The sequence below is a fragment of the Salminus brasiliensis genome, chromosome 7, assembly GCF_030463535.1.
Source record: "Salminus brasiliensis chromosome 7, fSalBra1.hap2, whole genome shotgun sequence".
Taxonomy (NCBI): domain Eukaryota; kingdom Metazoa; phylum Chordata; class Actinopteri; order Characiformes; family Bryconidae; genus Salminus; species Salminus brasiliensis.
The window spans coordinates 31,275,156-31,297,745 of record NC_132884.1 but is presented as its reverse complement, the minus strand read 5'-3'; the positions used below and the strand labels follow the sequence as shown (position 1 = coordinate 31,297,745).

Here is a 22,590-nt window from a genome sequence, read left to right as displayed (position 1 = left end):
AGCATATCTGGTGGGGCTTGAAACCATCTGATGACCACCCTAAGCCTACCCTGTTGTTTAGGTGGTGAAAGGGACCATAATGAATTTCAATTTTTGGAAGGTAGTGTGTTTGCTGGTGGTTGAGAAACCTAAGGAGGGTCAATACAGGGTCTCATTCTCATCTGAGGAGGATGCCTCATGATCAAGGTCCTCCTCAACATTATCCTCTGTCTTTGACACATTCTCTTCTATGTCACTTTCATGATCATTCATTTTAGTTGAGAGAGAGCAGAAAGAGACAGCACACAGAGCACCAAGAGAAATGGTTTAGATGGCTGCTGTGCAAACCTTTTATATGTTTGCTCCACCCCTGTGTTGTGTGAACAATCATTATGTTTGCAGGAACCATATTTTCCCACCCCCACAGTAAAGGAAATGTCAAAGTTCTCAGGAGAATTATGTGCTCCCCCCAGTGGCTTTTGACACTACTACAGTTTTGGTTATGTTAGGTTAGGTCTCTAAAGTTTTTAAAGATTATACAATTGCATGTCATAGTGACCTCAAAATCATCCTAAACAAATTGTATATAAAGTGCTGATATTTTAGAGTTTTGAGTTTTATACAGCTAAAACAGCCTGGGGTCAAATTAACCCAATGCATGTGTACAGGACATTGAAAACATATCATAATGTTTAACTTCGGAAAAGTAATTTAAAAAGAAGGAAAAATATATCATTTATTTAAAGACGTTAGACAATCAATGGTGTCAAATTGACCCCAAAGAAAATAAGACTTTTTTATAGGTGCAAGTTTATTCTTATTTCTAAACTTTTCTCATTACATATGGTCAAATAATAAAAATGCATCTATAGATTACAAACATTAATATACATGTGCAAATAAAATAACTGACATGTATTTCATTTATAATTTATTTGTACATTTTGGTAAATTATATCAATAGTTTTTTTGGCTTGTTGGTTTAGTTTACAGTTATTGAAATACTAAACATCAGTTACGTTTTTTTTAATGCATTTTAAGACACGTTTTGAATGGAAACCAGTGTAGCAATCAGGCAATCAGGCAGTGTAGCAATTACTCTGTCGAATGATGTTCTCTGTAATATATATTACACATATAGTGCATTATATATTATTATTATTACTACCACTACTATTATTACTAACAACAACAACAACAACAACAACAACAATAATAGTAACAACAACAACAACAACAACAATAATAATAATATTAATAATAATAGTAATAATAATTGTTAGGTTTGTTCTCTCAGTTTCAGGCAGGTTAATCTCAGGAGATTAATACCTTACATTCTTTTAGTGCTAAAGGGCACACAATCTTCTACCACCCTCCCCCATCAGACACATACACATACACACACGCCCACGCCCACTACTCGCTCAGCACCCCTGCCCCCCCAACATACACACGCACTCACAGTTCCTGAGAATTTCAGTGACGCGCTGGCTGCACTACAAATAAAGTCGCGCGCCTGCTCTGCTGTCCTGCACTGCGAAAGCATCAGAGAAGGTTGATCATTCCAGCGGACATCAGCTCACCCCACCGCGAGTATGGGTGAGTTTCAGCATCTACTCTCTCTCTCTCTCTCTCTCTCTCTCTCTCTCTCTCTCTCTCTCTCCATTTCTGTCATCTTACAAAAAGAGTTCATACACTGGTGTCTAAAGTGCACCTAATTATTGCTTGCTTTAAGTTAATTGAACGTACAGCGCACGTGCGTAAAGGCAATTCACGCTGAAATGCAGTGAAGCTGTGGAATGTCAGACTTGCATTGCCTGCTCTACAGCTATCAGCTGTGCAGAGTGGAGACTGACCCCTATCAGTAGGTATTAACCAGCCGGCCAAGTCAGAAATGTGCTCGAAGCAGAGTCTGCTTTGGGTTTGTCGTGCATGGATTCTTTACGTTCCACAAATCAATCTAATTGCATGCTTATTAGTATCTTCGGACTCTGGACATGTTCTCACTAGCTATGGATATTTTCTGAGTGGACAGTGAAGCACTACTGAAAGCGCATCTGCTAAAAGTCTGGACTGTAACTCTAAAAATGATGTAAATGTGTCTCCCTATTTACAGTCTAGCACCATAGCAGTGTGTGCTCTTGGAAATGGATTTAAATAGTGAAAAAAACTTTTTAGTGCTTTAGCCTATATCAGATAGATGTTTGGGTGAAGTAGGGTGGGGCAAGTGTACTATAACTGAGAACAGAGACATTGTAAAGAGAGGAGAGAGTTCACTGGTTCAAGTGTTCTTTAGGATTCTTGGCATGGAACGCCCTGCCCTTTAGTCAGACTCAAGCCTCAGACTTAGCTCACACAGACACTGATAAGAAGTCCAGCTATTAAGCAAATCTCAAGCCAAAACCATCCTTTTCAGAACATGACTAATACTACCAAAAATCAGTAAATAATAAATACAAAAAAAAACTTGACTAACAGCTTCTAAAACCTTACACAAGGACAAGGAATGCAACACCCAATTGTCATACACTAAATGTCCAAATGTTTATGGACACCCCTTTTAATGAATGCATTCAACTACTTTAAGTTGCAACCACTGCTGACAGAGATGTGCAAATGTACACACGCACACAGCTTAACTAGTCCCTGTAGAGACGTATTGTCAATAGAATAGAAATCTCTCGAGCAGATGAACATAAACCTATTGGCATCATTCCTAATGCCAGTGTGGGCTAGAGGGGTAGAAAGCCCCGAACAGTGAGCTGTAGAGCAATGGAACTGTGTTTTCTGGAATGATGGTGCCCCATCCAGTACTTTTTGAATGAGTTGGAGAAGAGGTGAGGTGGTGATTGTTCAATGTCCTGACCTCACTAACATTCTTGTCACTCAATGCAATCAAATCCACACAACAATGCTCCAAATTCTAGTAGAAAGCCTTATGGACAGTAGAGAAATTATCTGTTATAGAGTTAAACACACAGTTAATGGTCATCAGTGAGTCATCTCACAAAGGACAAAAGTATTGGGACACTGCTCATTTATTGTTTATAAATCTTTCTCAAGTTATTTCCGCAGTTGTTTTACTAAGTGGACAGACAAGCTATTTCAGTATTGGATAGGCCATGTCCTAATACACATTAGAATTCCATTAAACTACGCAAATAAAACACTGAAGCACTTTGAGTTGCTATGATGTGGTTCTATATAATAGCACTGCCTCTACTAAAGAACTGTACAACACCCTGTCCTTTTTAAAGGGTGTAGAAGAGTGAAGTTTGAGTATCACGTTTAATAATAACTTGACATGTGTGTCTAACATGATCTTAAAGAGAGCCGCATGAAGGTCACATTTGTTAGCCTGTTGGCCACATGCTAATGAATTCTCTAATCTCTCAGACATTCCTGTTTAGACCCTTATACCTCATAATGAAACCCAGATGAACCCTGCGTAATGATAGAACCAGTCTGAGCTGCAGGATCAGTCTGTGTGTGAATGTTGTTGAAGGCTAAATTCAGCTGCTGCTTTTAGGAGTGAGACATTATTGGAATGCTCTTGTTCAGTTGGATAAAAAGTATGACCCAAAAAAGCCTTCAGAAAGAAGGTTGTAGAGTCTGGGATGTCAAAGATCTCAAAACACATCATTACACACCAGCTATTTCACTCTCCAGTAAATAATTTACAAGTGGAGAACATTTAATACGACTGTCACCATGGCCAGGTCAGGCCATCCTAGCAAATTCAGGCCAAGGGATAAGTGTAAAAAAATCTCCAATGATTTTAAAATGGCATCACATTTGACAGCATCTACCATCAGATAGAGACTGAACAAGTTTGATTTGCAATGGGAAGTGTGTATTGAGAAAACCCCTGCTGTCAAAAAACACACCAGGGCAAGAATACAGTTAGCCAGAGAACACCTAGACAAAGGCCAGGACCAGTGCATGTGTTTTGGACTGCAGAATCTTAGTCTTGCGTGCCCTGACCTCCTGGTACACCATATGAACAAAAGTATTGGAATACCTATACGCTCATTGTTTCTTCAGAAATCACAAATATATATATATAAAAAAAGAATATGGAGTATCATTATTCTAAAGAAAACAGTTCCACTGCTACACAGCTCAATTCTAGGGGCTCCATACCCCTCTTGCCCACACCTGGCATTAGGCATGATGCTAATAGGTTCATGTTTATCTGCTCCAGAGAGTCCTATTCTATTGGCAGTTCTTCTCTGCAGGGACTAGACAACAGCAATGGGTGCACCTTAAAGTAGCCAAACGCGTTCATTAGAAGGGATGTGCACTGATATTTGATGATGTTAGTGTAGCTCTTGCCTTCACAGCTGAAGTCAAAGTACATGGATCTACATGTGTTAAACTTTGTGAAGTCTTAACATCCCTTGTCCTGAGTCAAAAATGGCCTGATAACAGTTTATGTACGCTGATGGTGTTCAGCAGATGTTTTACTTTCACAAATGCTGTAACTCTAAAAACGTCATTAAAGTTCAAACAGAAAAAAGAAAGAGGGTTTCTCTGACGTCAAACATGGCGGTGGGACACTTAACCCTTGACCCTTAAGACAACACAAGGGTTAAAGGCTAAATTCAGCTCTGCACTCGACTGCTTTTTAGAGTGAGGCATTAGTCCACATGCTCCTGTCCAGTTGTTAAAAAAAGTTTGAACTCACTTAAGCTGGGCAGCTACAGGGACTTGTTTACAGATAGCTGACGTACAGTGGCCGATTATGAGCAGCCTGCCGCACTGACCTAAACTCAAACGGAACATCACAGCAATGTTTCCAAAAACATTTCCATAAATGAAAAAGGAAGGTTGTGAAAGATGACATTTTTCTTTTCTACAGAATTTAAAGACGCTAGGCCTTCCTTTTAACTTGTGATTCACTCACAGTAACAGACCAGTTGTGTGTGAGGGTTTTTCACACACATTAGACAGACACAGTAACGCCTCTCTGCGGAGTGGACAGACTGGACGTTATACAGAGGCGTGTCAGTGTGTCAGTCAGCCAAGGGCAACATTTTTAAATGTGTGTCCACAAACACACATAAACACCTACACAAACACGATTATCCACCCATTTCTATTATAAGCATCATGGCCTTTTTTTTTTTTTTTTTTGCAAGAATAAGGCTTTAAGAAGAACTTTATGCAAAAGAAGTTCTATATAGTACCCTTTGTAACAGTAATGGTACTCTGAGCAACTGTGTAAAGAACCGTTTAAACATCTGTTTAAAAAGGTTCTTTAAGTTGTTAAATTTGTGTCCACAAGCATAGCTTTTACTAAACAACCACTGTAGAACCTCCTTTGTAAATGTATGGCTTGTCAGAATAAACCGAACAGACCATTCCTTTTAGAGCTCTTATCACAGACAGATCTAGGCATTCTTTTAAAGACCATACCTAACCTCTGAACTTCTTCAGAAAAAATGTTCCAACATGGTTCCTGGCTTGGATGTGTGGTTCTGGGACCATAACATGACATGGAGGTTCTTCACACTTCTTTGAACATCTCAATGACACAAATGGTTCTTTAAGAAACCATTAATTTAAAGGCTCTAGAGGAAACCAAACATGGTTCTTCACGGCACTTTCATTAAAGAGCATATTTCACTATCTTACAGCCTGAAGGCGAAAGTGTTTGTGTGTACTTACTCAGTGGATTTAATAGGCATGTTTATCAGTGTTATTTGTGAGAACTACTTCCTTTTGAAGAACCTCATAAAGAGAGCAGCTTAAAGCTATACATCTGTTGGTCTGTTGGACAGGAGCCACATGGTAACGAACTATGTAATGTCTTAAACATTCCCGTTCAGACCAGTGTCCCTCAATGAAACACAGATGAAGCTTGTGCGTGGAAATAACTAGTCTCAGCTGTAGGACCAGCTCTGTGGACCAAACCCAACACATTCTTTGTCTTGAAGTAATGCAGGAGTCCAGAAACATCTAAACATTCTGTTTCTTGAGTACTAAAAACACATCAAATATCGGTTAGAAATACACTATGTGGACAAAAATAACTGTCTACTGTCCAGGGAAGGCTTTCCACTAGATTTTTGGAGGGGCATTGTGTGAGGATTTGATTACATTCAGCGACAAGAGTGTTAGTAAGGCCAGGATGTCAAGTCAAGTCGGTTTTCAAGTGACTTGACATCCTGGCCTTACTAACACTCTTATATATATGTTGGATGATCACCATCACACCTCATCTCCAGCTCATCCCAAAAGCATTGAATGGAGCACCACCATCATTCCAGAGAACACAGTTCCACAGCTTCACAGCTCGATGCTGGGAGGCTTTATAACTTCCTAGCCCACACCTGGCATTAGTCATGGTGCCAATTGATTCATGTTTATGAGTTCAATTCTAATTTTTTTTAGGCCAGCTGTGGGTGTGTGTGCACTTGCAAAACTCTGTCAGCAATGGGTGCAACTTAAAGTTGCTGAATGCATTCATTAGAAGGGGTATCCACAAACACATTTGTATGTATATATATATATATATATATATATATATATATATATATATATATAATGTTTACATATATATGATGAATTACATTTAGGAAATACATTTACAAGAATATATGAGATAAACTAGGCAGCGTAATGGATGGTAACTGCAAATACTGCCCTTCCTTGGGGAGAGCTTCAGAAAAGGTTACACACATACATCAAATAATAATGCTGATGTTCTAACATTAGTATTTATCACTACTAAACTACTACTAAGTACTTAACTCTTACTGCCCAGACAAACATCTTTACATACAGTGTTATTTTTTAGAATGGTGTCAGACTTTCGAGACCTGTGTTCGAGACCTAGGTCGAAAGTGCAGTCCTTTGTTTCTAATGTGTTTTTCCTTGAACTGGGTTGATGATCTTTCCCCCTCTGGGAGAAGCCCCACCTGTCTCAAGGCAACTAAGAGTACAATGATCCCTTCGACAGGAAAAGGGAGTTGGAAAGTCCTCCATGACTCAGTCTTCCTCTCACCCCTTCATTCCCTCGTGAGAAAAAAGGGCAGAAAGTTCACAAACCTCCGCATGTAGTGCCAACAATTTCGATCATCTCTCTTATCTTCACTCCTCACTCCAAACAACATTTAATATCCTCAGATATGAATCACAGATCAGGAATCATGGAAAAAGGAACAGTGTGTAATAGTAATTACAAGTTATTGTTAGGAGTGTAAATCTCTGACCTTCATAAATGATTATTTTTGATGATTTTTTGTTTTTAAATAGACTGAATACAAAAATATGAATGAATACATAATAGTGACTGGAGGGAGTATTTATACAGCAGTAACAGTAAGAACACCAGTTGTTTTTATTTACAAAAATAATGAATAAATAAATAATAAAAAATAAATAATAAGTATGCCTTTAAGGTACCCAAAGGTACCCACTGTACAATAAAACACTTGGTAGATTATAGTCACGGAACAAGAAAAAGTACAAAAAAGCCAAAAATAAAATAAACCCTACAAACTCAAGAGATGTATTATCAGGGAGATGTATAGGGATAAAATCACAAGGTTTTGGGCCTGCCACAGTAAAAGTGCATACCCGAGAGGCAGAGACAGAAAGCAGGGGGGTATCAGAGGCTCGAAGAGAGTGTGAAGGTGAAGAGAACAGGGAGCCACTGTAATTGTATCAAATTAGGAGGTATATGATCATATTGTCTTGTGCAGGTGAGAACCCTAGCAGCTGCAGTCTGGCCATACTGAAGCTTTTTCAGTTCATAGGCCGGAAGACCAAAGAGACCAAAAGAACATAATTACAGTAGCCTAGATTGCCTAGATTCTAAAAGCAAAGAGTCAGACATTTAACATAGTGCACACACTACCCTGTTGCTCACAGTTGACTTGTTGGTTGGCATTCCCTATCATTCATCTTCTTCTCTACCTTCTCCAGCTCTGGACATTGGCAGTTGGGATCTGGCGTGTGAGTTCAATAACACAGACCACCGCACAGAGCTGAATGGTACTGACCGGCTGATTGTGCGCAGAGGGCGACCCTTCACCATTAATCTCAACCTCCGTTCCGGATCCTACCAGCCTGGAGTTGATCAGCTCCAGATCACTGCAGAGACAGGTAGGACTTCATGCTAGCAGCACTTACAACAGCGAGAATGATTTTATGTGTGGTTGACTTATCTCAGAATATTGTGGAGATTTGTACCGTTTGTACTGCAGACATTTGAAATATGCTTTTGTTTGGATCAAATACCTAGCAGAGATTAAATGAGGGCCATTGCAGAAACCAAACATTACCTTATGTGGCTTGAAAGACCGTGCTCAGCCCAATATGACTATAAGGTGCTTGCTAAGAGACTGAGGCAGATACAATTAAAGAATGAGAGTGAAAAGAAGAACGAGGCAAAGCAAGAAAGGGGGGGGGGATGTTAAGAGCTCCCAGAACTCTCTCTCTCTGTGTGTGTGTGTGTGTGTGTATGTTCTTCAGCTACAAGCATTACATCACACTTAATTACTTTCCTATCTGCAATAGGTTGCAGGAAAAACGAGTTATTAAAGGCTATATTGTATAATGTATGTGCAAGTACTTGCATAATGTACACTACTGTGCCAAAAGTGGTGGGACTTCAGCTTATCAAAAATACCTGGATTTTTGAAATGATTTAAAAATGTTAAAAATCATTTGTTGAGCCTGAATAAATAAGAAATCTCACCAGCATCCAAATTATGTGAGAAGACTGATTGGTACCCTGGGACAATGTGAGATGCAAGTTAAAATGTCCTGTGTAGGTTTTTAGTGCTTTAGGGTGTCCATAAATGCCTGACAGTCACTGCCTGACTAACTGAAGTAAAGGGCAAAGTTCTTAACCTATCCCTCACCATAAATGTCTTGTGGTATGTGAAACAGCACATAATAAAGCGGGAGAGACACTTTAAAAGGACAATGTTCTAAATGCTATTTGCCCCCTGAGGTTCAGTTGTGAGGTTTATGTTGGTTTACAGTTGTTATTTATTTTACATTAATATTCTCCAACCTCTCTAAATTCCATAGCAGGCTAGTCCTTTGTCTTTAAGAATTATATGTGTTAACGAGCTCTGCTCTGATTGGCTGCCCTGTGCTGTGCCTCATTAAAAAAGAGGTTGAAGCATCATATGGTATATAATTGTGTTGGTTTTTCTAAGGTGAACTGTTGCAGCTTAATTTCTCCCTATGGACCCCATGGACAGGGTTAAAAATAGAAAAGAAATGTCAACCAGTTATTGTAAAACATTGCAATAGTGTCTCTAATAACTACATGTAACTACTATGTAAAACCACTATTTAAAAGTCAACTACTATATAAAAGTATACAAAAACATTAAAAATATCTTTTTTTTATTTTTAACTATTTCTTTTAATTAAAAAAGTCAGAATACACACACACACTATACACTGTATACAGCTGCAATTAAAATGATTGCCCAATGTCCATTGCAATTTTGCTAATTGGTTAATTAGCAAAATGTAAAAACCTTCAGCAGTTTGCAACAAACCAATCAAACAAGAACAGTTTCTTATGAGCAATGGCTTCCAGTTCACTGATATTCTTGCATTTGTGAGGTGCAACCACCAAAGACTGATCTAGTCTGATCTTGTTTTAAATTTGGAGAAAGCACTTTCTATCAGTTGTGCTGAGCTATTTAAATTGGTCTTGTCTGATTTGTTTATTGCAATCTGCTGAAAGTTTGCTAATAAACCCAATTTGCTGTCGGGGTTACATAATATTTTTGGCGGTACATCCTGTTTCCCACTGTTACAGTGTTGCTTTTTTCACACTCACACTCCATATGGTGAGGCCTAGTGTTCTACAGCACTATAAAAGTATGTGTATGATGTAATACTTTTAAACAACTTTCAAACTTTCAAATCTAACTTTTCATAAATAAAAACAGTTGATGGTTTAGATTTTATATAAGATAAAATATAATTGCTGTAAAGCAGCAAAAGCATGCAGCAATGGAACTCCAATTTGCAAAACATACCATAATTTGAGTATGAGGTTTCATAGTTACTCAGGCACTAATTAGCAACTGTTTCACTTTGTCAAGCATTAAGTTCTAGGTTGAGAGTAGTTTTGTGTTCCGCTTAAGAACTTCAAGAAGGTTAATTGAGCGTGCTGGAGATGCATCTGTGTTATTTATAGACAAAACCAGAACAATCCAGAGAGATAATTAAGAGTCATGGGATATTCATCAGTTTAAATATGGGTCATGTTGTTGAGCTTGTCTCCTCTGTAACTGATACTGTTCAAAACTTATCAGTGAACAGATGTCAAAACAGCTGAACCATGTCCAGCACAAATGTTATTCTAGACACTTGGTGGTGCATTTGGGTTAGCAAAGAAAAGAGGGTACTCAACAGTTGCAACACAGGAAATAATGGGTCAGGAAAGTATCTTGTTAGTGGAAGATAACCACACCATCAGGGAAGAACTTGTTGGCTCTCTCAACTCTGTTGGCTTGTTTTTCAAGCATGCAGAAAATGTCAGTGGTTCTCCTCAAGTAGTAGAGTAACGGAAGATGTAGATGAAGACTGTTCAGTTGCTTTTTTAATCAGTGCTTTGCATCTGTTGGTTCACCAAAGGTCGCACTTGAAAACTTTAACAGCACTGCAATTAGCCATTGCACAGCATTGACTCCTCGGGGTATTATTCATTAATGAATTCTAATGCAGAAACTATTTTACATTATTTAAAGTCCCACAGGGTTCTACTTGAAGGCCTTTGAAATTGATGTTGACTATGACTGTAATGTACTTATGAGCGTGAAAAAAACTGTGTGTGTCTACATACAGGGTCTAAGGAGTTAATATTCCCCATATATGTTCATAAACAATCCAGTGCCAGTCTCTCAGAGTTATTTCCTGAAAAGCTTCCCAGTTCCAGGCTAATGGATTCCCAGTGCGTGTGTCTACTAGACCTTATTTTGATACCAGGGTCATGCACAGTCTGAGATCCTGAGTTCCCACACATTCTTACTGTTTTTGCCTTTAATGCTCACCATTAGAGCATTTGTCTGCACTGAACATTTCAGATCAGGGGGCTTTGGTAAAGTATCTGCAGATTTTTGAGATTCTCTGCCTTACTTTGAAATCATTCATACTGTGGCTTTGATAGATATCTTGCAGTGCAGAACAATGTGTGCTTGTTAAAGCAGTTGGACACATTTTGGAGTTCTGAAACCGTTCCCAGAAGTGACAATGTGCTCACTGGAATTTACATATTTACTGCTGAATGTAATTCTGCCATTTTAATTAATTACACTGGCTACAACAGCAGGTAATAAACCATCAGCTGCACTACCAAGCAGACCAACTATGATAAAGTCATTTTGTCAGTTACTTCAAAGATTTCTTTACAATTTTGTGTTTTTGTGATTTTTATATACTTGTTTATGTGCTCCTCTGAAGGTCCGCAGCCTGTGGAACAGTATGGTACCAGAGCTGTCTTTGGTCTGAGTGACGCTATTGATGACACCTGTTGGAGCGCTGCAGTAACCAGTCCTCCTGGGGACATCGTCTCCTTGTCAATCTGTTCTGCCCCTGACGCACCCATTGGACGCTACACTCTGACTCTGGACAGCTGGGCTCGGTTTGAGTTGATAATGCTCTTCAACCCCTGGTGTCCTCGTAAGTGAAAGCATATGCATATGAACACACATAAATTCCATAGTAAGAAGTACTTTACTGCTTTACTACTTTTACAATTAATCACAAGCTTTTACAATTAATCACAATCAATAACCACACTTAAAAGCACACAGGTTCCTTGGAGGATGTCTTCAGGCTTAATGCAGTGTCATATTTGTTGCTGGACAGGGGATACGGTGTACATGGACAGTGAGGAGAAGCTGGGGGAGTATGTGTTGGCTCAGGATGGAATAATATACAGAGGGGATGCTAAATATCCAATCCCTTCAGCATGGAACTTTGGCCAGGTGGGTGATGGAAAGCACTCCCAACACACAAAGACAGACATATACACTCACTAGAGTTAATGTTAGAGTTATCGGCTGTTGCCTCCACACACACCCTCCCAAACCAAAAGCAGCCCTCCCTTTGCCTCAGGAAGAGATAACAGGCAGAAATAAAAGTACTGATACAGACACAGAAAGAACATGGAGATAGAGCAGAGCTTAATATAATAATAATATATACAGTGACTCCAACAATGTCATGCGTTTTGGATTTTTGCTTTCATAACTAGAACCCCACACGCTGTTTATAGTATTTTGCCTTTTGTTCAGTATTTGGTTTAAGGCAGGGTTGAGTGTGTTTGGGTTAAATGGTTTCTGTGTTTACTTTGGGCTAATATGAAAAGTTCATAAGACATGCTTACGAGCGTAAACTATGCGTATCCAAACCAGTGTTGCAGCAGAGCTTCACTTTTGAAAAAGGAAGGTGCCAAAAAGGCTTCTTTGAAGTGTTGCCAAAAAGAACCTCAAAGTGTTTTTTATGCATAGTCAGGGAGTGAACAGTGTTTTGGACTGAGCCAATATAAACTTAGCCGTTAGCGAAAAGAATCAAGTGATTGTTCAAAGTGGTTGCCATGGTGTTGCTAAGCAGTTTCTGTAGTAAGTCCCAAGTTGTTGCTATGGGTTTTATAGGGGGTTGCTTTGGTATCCCAGGTGGTTGCTAGGGTGTTGCTGTTTTTTTTGTCACATGGTTGCAAGTGAGTTGCTAGTGTTTTGTCAAATCAGGTGCACAAGTGTTGACATACACTACAGTTCCAATATTCATTCCAATCAGAGAAAACCCTACAAAAACAGCTGCTGTGCAGAAACTCTTTGTTAAATCCAAAGCTGTGTGCAAGAACTTTCTCGAGGAGACTGAACATTCTGGTATGGTCCTGCGACAGATCTCGTGGCGTTTGTATGAAGAGAAAAATAACAACAGCAGTACTATAAATCAGTACGGGTCCATGACTGCAAGTAATTAGAGAACCTCCACCCTAGAGAACATTTCAGTAGATGTTTTTTTTTTGTAAATGAGAATGTGAAAGCATTGCAAACCATTATAAAAATTTGAAGACATTTAAAGAACCTCAGCAAATTTAAGCAGCAACATTTTAAGAGTGATGAACTTACAGTTTCTGAATTTGATGATTTCTGTTTGGTCAGTTTGAAGAAGGCATCCTTGACGCATGTCTGAGAATTCTGGATGTGAACCCTAAGTACCGGAGGAACCCTGGAAAAGACTGTTCAGGCCGCAGAAACCCTATATACGTCTGCAGAGTGCTCAGTGCTATGGTGAGTGCTATCGCGCATCTATTTCTAATGTCCGCTTTTATCTGTTCGTGAGGTGAACATAATTTGAATATGGAACATGATGGTATACTAAGATCCAGCCTCACATAAACACAAACCAATTCACACCCACAGGTGAACAGTAATGACAGAGATAATGGAGTACTGGAAGGCTGCTGGAAAGACCCGTTTGACGGTGGAATCAGCCCCATGGCGTGGAGGGGGAGTTTGGAGATTCTGAGGACCTGGTATTCCACTTCTTGTTTGCCTGTCCGATATGGCCAGTGCTGGGTCTTTGCAGCTGTTGCCTGCTCCGGTAAGAAAGGGACATGGGTAATTTTGAAGTACATAAGAATTATTAATACCTTATTAATTAACCTTATTAATAATAATAAAATTTGATTGTTCATGATTATCTACACCTTATAATAATTATATTTACTTTATTGCATTAAAAAACAACTCTACAAATACAGGTAAATGTAACATTAGGAGTCTGGACCAGGGACACCAGTAAAATGTGTACAAGGACACATATTTACGAAGTAATTGGTTGTAATTGGTTGTAATAGTTATTGCAATAATTGATATATTAATGTCATTTCATTTAAGTGACTAAATAAGATGTTGTTTATATTAAATAACCCTCTATTAGATACACATATAGGACAGGAAAAAACATTTAAGGATGGACAGATTGAATCTTGCATTAATCTTGCAATATTTATTCAAATGCCATAATCACGTTTAACGCACTAGAACTGCTGATAATGGGTTTTATCATGTCCATGTCAATAAATAAATAATAGATTTTAATTAATTTTTTTTACAGTGTCTCGAGCTCTGGGAATCCCCTGCAGAGTGGTGACAAACTACCTCTCAGCCCATGACACCAACAGTAACCTGGTGATCGAACGCTACGTAGACGAAAATGGCAAGCTGCTGAACGTCAGCAAAGACATGATTTGGTAGGAACTCATTTATTACAACAGAAACATCAGAAATGTCATTGTGTCAAACACACAGACTGTGTTGGGAAGTGGAGGTAGCTGACTTTAACCTTTGCTGCCCATGCTGTCTCTGTAACTGAATCACGAAGGCAACAATACATAATGACATTGCTGAGGTCTCCACTGCTCACTGCTGGATATGAGCGTTTAGCTGCATTGTCATTAGCCATTCGCCCAATAAAACAGAGGGCTAGTTTACTAACCTTTGCTTCAGACATGACTGGTTTCTTCCTGCCTTAGAATTCTGTCTGAGTAGGCAGTTTTAGACAAAGCCATGCCCCTCTATCAGTTACCCCCCAAAACATACAGTATTATTAGCCATGTGAAGGTGTGAATATGAAAGAACCTACAGTCTCTTTGGAAACAGTCTGAAGGGTGCAGTATAGGCCATTAAAAGTAATGCACAGACTAAACATGACTAGATATGATTAAAATATATGTATTATAAATATATGTATATAATATATATAATAATATATATTATATACATATATATTATAATATATATATTTGAAGATTACACAGGAAACCTCTGTAAACTAGGCCTGTTATAGCCAGGATGAGACAAAGGTCATTCAGTTTACTTTGTCTACTTTTAGCAGAGTGGGATTCTGTTAAATGTAACTCTACAGCAATAATCCGAGCTGCATTGTGGGTGGCGACAGGAAAGTAGACAATTTGCTATAATTTTGGATGATTGTGATGCTAAATCTAGAAGAAAATGTATGTTTTGGTGGAAGTGAAAAAGAAAGGGGCAATTTTAGGTGAAGTTTTATTTAATTAACATACACACACTACATATTCTTAAACATACAGTGTGGACCAGACATGTTTTACCCCTCTAACAAACACTCAGCAAGCTTTTTATTAGATAAATGTAATAATTCATTCATAACTGTACCAAAAAGACTGTTACACCTTTTAAAGTCAAATGTAAGTTACAAGTCAATTAACTGATGGTAATTTGCCTTGTACTGAGCCATGTTTGCCCTCTATCATGGATGGTATATATATATATATATATATATATATATATATATATGTGTGTGTGTGTGTGTGTGTGTGTGTGTGTATAAGAACACAAAGAATGTATATTTTATAAATCATATGAATCATATATTATTTAATACATATATTATTTATCTAAAGCATGTGTTGCAATGCATCTGAATGTGACTCTAGCTATCTAGAAGAATGTAGGTACTCTACTCTCAGATTGTTTATACACCCGACACTTAAACACAAGCCTTCTCTCTTATAAAGCAGTCTTTAGAGCGTTACTAAGATGTTTTTCAGGGGAATGCGATACCTAATAAAGTGTAAACTAAATGTGTGCTTTGGCTGTATTTATAAATGTTTGCATAACATTTAAAAACATTCATCCCAAACCTGCCCCTTGATTAAAACCTGTATAAGAGACCAAAATGTGCTGATTACAGCTTTGACCGTGAAAGGTATGACAGCCTGTCAGACACAGAGTAGTGGCTGCTGAGTGTATACAGTCAGGTCCATAAGTATTTGGACAGGGACACATTTTGTCATTTTGCTTGTTGTACACCACTGAAGTGGAGTTGCAATCAAGTCTTTTATTGAAAGGCTCAAAAATAATTGGACAAACTAACATAAATATAAAAGGTATATTTTTAATACTTTAATACTAATTCAAATCTTGTCAAACCTTTGAGATGCTTTGTCATGAAAACAATGAGGGAACAGGCCTCACATGGCCATGAAACTGCTTGTCAGTCTGTTCAGTCTGTTGTCCAATTACTTTTGAGTCTGGTAAAATAGAGGGACTTTGTAAGAAATGGCTGTAAATGTTGGTGCAGTATTTTTGTTAAACCCCTTGAATTAAAGCTGAAGGTTTGATTGCTTCATTACATATTCATGACAAACATTTTGACACTGTCCAAATATTTATGAACCTGACTGTATTTACCTATACTTATTCCTAACTTTATATATAGACAGGAAATTGTTTGCTCTCTTAAAAATCTGATGGGTTGTTCACATTTGGATGAACCGGTGCTGTGCAATAGAGAGGTCAGAGGTACAGGTTTGAAATGACTTTAGTGGAAGTTATATAAATTTCTGTGTGGGCTGTGTGTGAATATAAAAACATGTTGTTGTTGCTGTAGGAACTACCACTGCTGGGTGGAGAGCTGGATGTCTCGCCCTGACTTAAAAGCAGGCTTTGATGGCTGGCAGGCTAGTGACCCCACGCCCCAGGAGAAGAGCGAGAGTATGCACACATTTCTTTTTCTGCTCTTTCATTAGTATATTAAAAGTCCTTGATTCACATAATGAATACATATTTGGGCAATTCATACAGAATACTGTTCAAAAGTTTAGAATCATCATTCAAAATAACATCTTAATAATATAAAAACAGTACTGTCACAGATAAGTATATACGATTATTCCAGCTAGATGGTGCTCTGAATACCGTGGTTAAAACAAAGCCTCAGAACTGGATTGGGATTAAAGTAGCCGATATTCAGTCCAGTAAAGTATGCCTGGATCGGCCCAGTCCAATCCAACAAAGCCTCAGAACTGGATTGGGATTAAAGTAGCCAATATTCAATCCATTAAAATATGCCTGGATTAGCCCGGTCCCAGTGCACTGGATCATATCATGACATCCCCTACTCCGAATATCATAGTAGAAAATATGAAAATACCTATTGGTAGTAGTGATCTACTTTTTTATTACATCTGAAAAAACAAAAAGGGTAATTATGTAGTTTGACCTTAAATTTGTAATGTTTTAAATAGTGTGATATCACATTCACTCATTTTCCTGGCTTTTCTACCCTATTAGATGTGTTCTGCTGTGGGCCAGTCCCTGTACAAGCGATAAAGGAGGGAGAGCTCACATTTAAGTATGACGCTCCGTTTGTCTTTGCGGAGGTAAATGCGGATGTGGAGACATTCCTGAAGTATAAGGACGGCAACACACGCAGGATCACCAGCACTAGCCAGGTCGGCCAGAAGATCAGCACCAAGAGCGTTGGAAGTGACCAACGAGAAGACATCACACACCTTTATAAGTACCCCGAAGGTAAAGTACATACATCGTTGATTCACTGGATACAATATAAGCTCTTTAATGACCTCCATGACAGTTGACCTCATTGAGCTTCTACCCTTAACCCAGGCTCTGCTGAAGAGCGAGAGGCATTTACAAGAGCCAACCACCAAAACAAACTGCTTAAGCAACAGGACAACACTGGCCTCCATGTCAATATCAAGGTCTCCTTGGAGATGAGGAAGGGCTGCGACTTTGATGTATTTGCTGTGGTTACCAACAACACATCTGAGGATAAGAAGTGTCGTCTGGTGTTTGCCTCCCGTGCCATGTCTTATGATGGAACTATTGGACAGGAGTGTGGGTTTAAAGATCTGCTAAATGTGGAGCTGCCGCCTGGAGGAGGTGTGTGTGTGTGTGTGTGTGTTTGTGTGTGCATGTGTTTCATGGGGATGTGTCTGTGCATGAAACTGTGAAGAGATATTAAGATCCAAAAATATAGTATAATCTGCATGGTTCATAAACTGTCCACTGAGTAATGTAAATGAAAAATGAGTCTATATGTGTTTACTGTAGAACGGAAGGTGCCACTGAGGTTGAACTACAGTAAATACTGCAACGCCATAACTCAAGACAATCTAATCCGTCTGGGAGTGCTGCTGATAGACTACAGCACCAGAGACGGTGTTCTGGCCATGCGCACCATCGTCATTGAAGACCCAGAGATCAAGATCAGGGTAAAGACACACACAACCATGACTCACAAAAAGCTGTGTACATTATATGTATATGTATATATACACACACACATGTATGCACACCCACACCCACATCAGCCATAACATTAGTACCATTGACAGATGAAGTGGAAAAGTTGCAAGCAGCAACTGAAAAGCAGCAAGTGCAAGTGAAAAGGTGAGTGTTAAAGCACAAAAAATGCCAAATTGTGATTGCTAGACCACTGGGCTTCAAAAGATCCATGGAGGCCCCACCTCACAACTTCCAGGACTTGGTGCTCACATCTTAGAACCAGATACGACAGAATGCCTTCAGAGGTGTAGTGCATGTTTTGAATGGTCAGGTCTGTTGTGGAGGCACAAGAGATACTCAAGGGATATTCAATATTAGGCAGGTGGTGATAATGTTATAAATGATTGGTGTATATATGATGCAGTCAAGAATACAAAATAAAATAAAGCTAAAGCTACTAAATAGTTAAATCTTGATCACATGTTGTATTTTGTGCCTAGATCCTGGGAGAACCCAAAGTGAACCGGCAGCTGGCAGCAGAACTCACCTTACAGAACTCACTGCCAGAACCTTTAGGGGCATGCTGCTTCAGCATAGAAGGAGCCAATCTTACTGGAGGCAAGACAGTCACTGAGAGGTATGGGTGTTTTGCAGAAACCTGATAATACTAGAACTATACTAGAACTATGCTAGAATACTTACCAAGCAGGTTTCTTCCCAGCTACTAAAGCATGAAGGGCTTTTTAAATGGTTTAACCTCATGTTCATGTGTTTATGCCAGCCGCACATTTGCGTCAGCAACAGGTCATGCCATAAACAACCCAAATCATTAATGAGAAGCTGGGCATTAAATCTTTTATATGTATAATGTAGATTTGTAAATTAAATCAGTGTATCTCAACCCTGGTCTTGGAGGACCCCCTGTTTTCCCTGCACATTTTAGTGTTTATCCAACACTAACCCAACTCCCGCTCCAGCTAATTAAGAAGCCCTTCCTGTGTTGACGGTGGTGTGTTAGAGCAGGAAGCCACTAAAATGTGTTGGACAGGGGCTCCCCCAGGACCAAGGCTGGGAACCACTGGGTTAAATGATATAAAAAGATTTCAAATACAATACAAAAATACTGTGCATTGTCCCTGAGCAGGCCTGATATAATTACTTCGATTTTCATAATAAATGAAATATTAAATTAACAAGCACAAAAAGAGTTTAAAAATGATGTCCAAACTGTGATCCGAGATCACAGATTTTTCCCTGCCGGCCATGTTTATTTGTTGAGAGTTTTATCTGCAATAATAATAAGCACTGGGCTGCCAGGTTCCTGAAATGCCAGACGTTTGATTTATTGTGAATCTGGTTCAGTGCTGGATGATTAGGAAGGGTTCACCAGCTGAATGCATGAATAAGACAGCGGGCTGAATAATGAGAGGAAGGAAAAATGTTTTCACTCTTGCGTAATTCAAGGCAGCTTTGACAAGATAAGTAGAGTGTGAACACAAGCCAGAAAGACTTGCCAAATGCTATGAAAATTAAGATTTTCCATCAATGGTAAAAGTGCAGAAAGGTAGCAGGTCAGTAAAGCAGCTGGTAATGCTGCACGGCAAAGGACTGAAGAAGCTACAGTCTCTTACATGTTGGTGAACTGCTGATCTGATGGCAGATGGAAAACAGATCTCAGCTCAGCTACTGTGTGCAGAAAATTACCCTTAGAGTGTTTGACTTTTAGGTTGCTGGAAATGGGTTCAGTCCACTGACATTGTCAATGACTGTTGATATTACTGCATTTTCTCACAGTCCAGCATCTACTAATGATCATTAAGTGATTGTGGTGAGAGGGGCAGTGCTTTTAGCATGAGCCTAATGTTTAAATATTTATATTTTCAGCATCCCAACCAGTGTGGAGCCCGGGCAAGAAGCCAAGGTCAAAATCTACTTCACTCCCACCCACTTCGGCCTGCGCAAACTGCTGGTGGATTTTAACAGCGACAGACTGGGACATGTTAAAGGGTTCAGGAATGTAATTATCGGCAAATAAGGGGCTCTGACCGTTCCAGGGCAGATGAAGTACATGATACAGTGCCAGCTAAAATGAACATAAGCCTAAATGAACATGTTATGCATTTAATGACAGAATGTGAAAAGCCAAAGTTGCTAAGTTGTTTGTATTAGTTATTTCCTTTTCTGTTACAGTTACAAGGACCTTTAATGTGCCTTTTCTAATGTATAACCAAAGAAATTTTTATACTGAAAAGTACATGTGAGACATGTCAGTATATGCTTTTTAGCTTTTTAGATGGGAGTTAGCCTGAGTACCACTGCAAAATCTTTTATTAGGAATAAAAATAACAAATGCTTTAAGTGAAAATAATGTCTTCTTTTTTGTTTTGCTAAACATATATTACAGAAAGTTTCAGTGAATTCAGTGAACTACGCAATTAAAGAAATAAAAAACAAAAGAACCACCTTTAGAATAAAATCATCATTCATTTATTGTGATGTCTGAAATTCTGGGCAAATACATTCTTCATAACAAGGCAAAGACATTACCTTCAATGTTGCAATATATCCAAAATATATAGTATAGAGTAGGGAACACACATTTTGATATTTACTGAGATTTTTGTTTCTGTAAGCAACAATCTCATTCACACCTCTGTTACAAATAGAAAAAAAAACTTTAAATCATAATTTCTCTTTCAAGCACATGTTCAACCTCAACTGTGAGTAATTCAGCTGAAATCTAACAAAATAGATGCTGAATGCTGAATAAAGACTGAGGGGTTACTTGTAACTGTTGCAAAAATGTTTTATTGATGGTTTATTGATGTCAAACACAAACCATTTTATACATGTTTCTGAATCAGAGGAACTTTCCAGTCTAAATGCATTGCCATATCTACATCAAAACAAATATTAACAGAATATGACAAATGTATTTTTGACCCAAAATATAGCATTGCAACATATGCACAACAAAACAATAATGAAATGAAATATATCTCCCTGAACTCTGAATTTTTTATGAGAAATTTGAATTTATACATGAAAAACAATGATCTGCTCCCGTTGTTTACCTCGACGTTAATAACACTGTGCTGCGACTAGCCCCACCTTGTGGAGGCTTCTCTTTAGCCTGGCTAACTCTCACTGCAGACTGTTTATACTCTTTACTGCAGAGGTATGTGCTAATAGTAAACAATCTGATTCTTTTAACTTTTTTATATTTAAATGTACATCTCAAATGATCTGTTCTGTTGCAACTAGACTGCGCTGCTAGCATTTGCTGCTAACTTCCAGAAACTATTGAGAGGCCCTGCAATCTGCCATTGTTGTAAAAATGTTCCACTGGAGTGAACCAAGTTGGCGTGACACTCTCTATACGTGGTCTACATGTACCTGCATCTACCTGCAGCCACTGGTCAAACTGCTCCCCCACACACCTGATTGGCCACAGCCTAAAAATTGCGTAAAAAAGCAAATGCTTAAAAAAAACCCTTGTATTTGTTATTCATTTTCTGTTGGTGCACTACACCAAAGTAAAAGCAAAATAAAACTTTTACTTTTTTATTATTTTACTTGTGAGACATTCAAGCTGAATTAAAAGGAGAGACTATTACGTTTATTTATGGTTGGTGAGTAAATGTTTATGTATGAATTAACAAACTTTAATGATTATATTGCTGTTTAACTCACACCACAATACACACACACATTACCACGGTCTTACAGCTTACACTACTCGAAGCCCCCCCAGCCACAACATCTTAACCATGACAGATGCTTGTGTGTCCTCAGTATTGTTGTGTTGAAAACAAAAACATGGTCACAGCCCAACTTGGGGAAATGCTACAGAGAAAATATCTTTGTTTAAGCAGTTATTCCTGCAAGGAGAATTTGCTGTGTACCATATGCTAAATACTTACGCTGTGCTATATGTTAACCGTGTTTTATAGGATAATAACAAAGGTAAATTTCACTGATTTTACATAAATACATACAGATAAGGAACTAATTTCTACCTCTGATAGCTGTCACCATATAAATACTTGGAAACATGAATACTTGAATAATAGCTAACTAGCATAGTTTGGTTTGTATAGAAATAAAGTAACTCACAGATAGATTAAAACAAATTGTGAAATCTCGAAATACTTTTCTGTAGCTAAGTGTTAACATTTAGGCCGAAGTAACATCTTTTCACAGCTTAAATGACACTGTACTAAGAGCACATTTGCCTAGTAAACACAAACAGGCATTATTTACTCAGTGTGCAGTCAATCAGGAAATATGCAGTACACAGTAAATATGCAGAACAGAATAAACTGAAGGGCAGTTCAGACTAATCTCTCCTGAACTACATATGCCTCAGCTGGTGAAACTCGAAGCTTGGTGTGACACCACCATGCCAACATAGCTTCTATCTAGACCACTGTATTGTTTCACAGTGTGTTTTCCTGTGGTTTCCAGTATTACCTTACAGACCGTCCCACAGAACACCAGCCACATGTTGTTACTACTGGATCAAATGCTTATATGACAAAAATGG

The 22,590-nt window shown here is 38.5% G+C and overlaps 1 protein-coding gene across 1 annotated transcript; it reads left to right on the top strand.

Annotated features, from left to right (window-relative positions):
* Positions 1-1,490: 1,490 nt before the first annotated feature.
* Positions 1,491-21,666, top strand: tgm2b (transglutaminase 2b). Its single transcript, XM_072684595.1, has 13 exons — positions 1,491-1,578; positions 7,912-8,091; positions 11,422-11,640; positions 11,830-11,948; positions 13,131-13,259; positions 13,392-13,572; positions 14,089-14,224; positions 16,405-16,508; positions 17,088-17,327; positions 17,424-17,699; positions 17,871-18,031; positions 18,545-18,681; positions 19,929-21,666. The coding sequence occupies exons 1-13, from the start codon at positions 1,575-1,577 to the stop codon at positions 20,077-20,079; spliced, it is 2,037 nt and encodes a 678-aa protein (XP_072540696.1). The 5' UTR covers positions 1,491-1,574; the 3' UTR covers positions 20,080-21,666.
* Positions 21,667-22,590: the final 924 nt, after the last annotated feature.

Bases quoted from the DNA above. Each gene is read 5' to 3' on its own strand.
- tgm2b (XM_072684595.1), top strand. The intron at 11,949-13,130 runs GTGGGTGATGGA...CTGTTTGGTCAG, and splicing joins CAGCATGGAACTTTGGCCAG to TTTGAAGAAGGCATCCTTGA. The intron at 18,032-18,544 runs GTAAAGACACAC...TTTTGTGCCTAG, and splicing joins ACCCAGAGATCAAGATCAGG to ATCCTGGGAGAACCCAAAGT.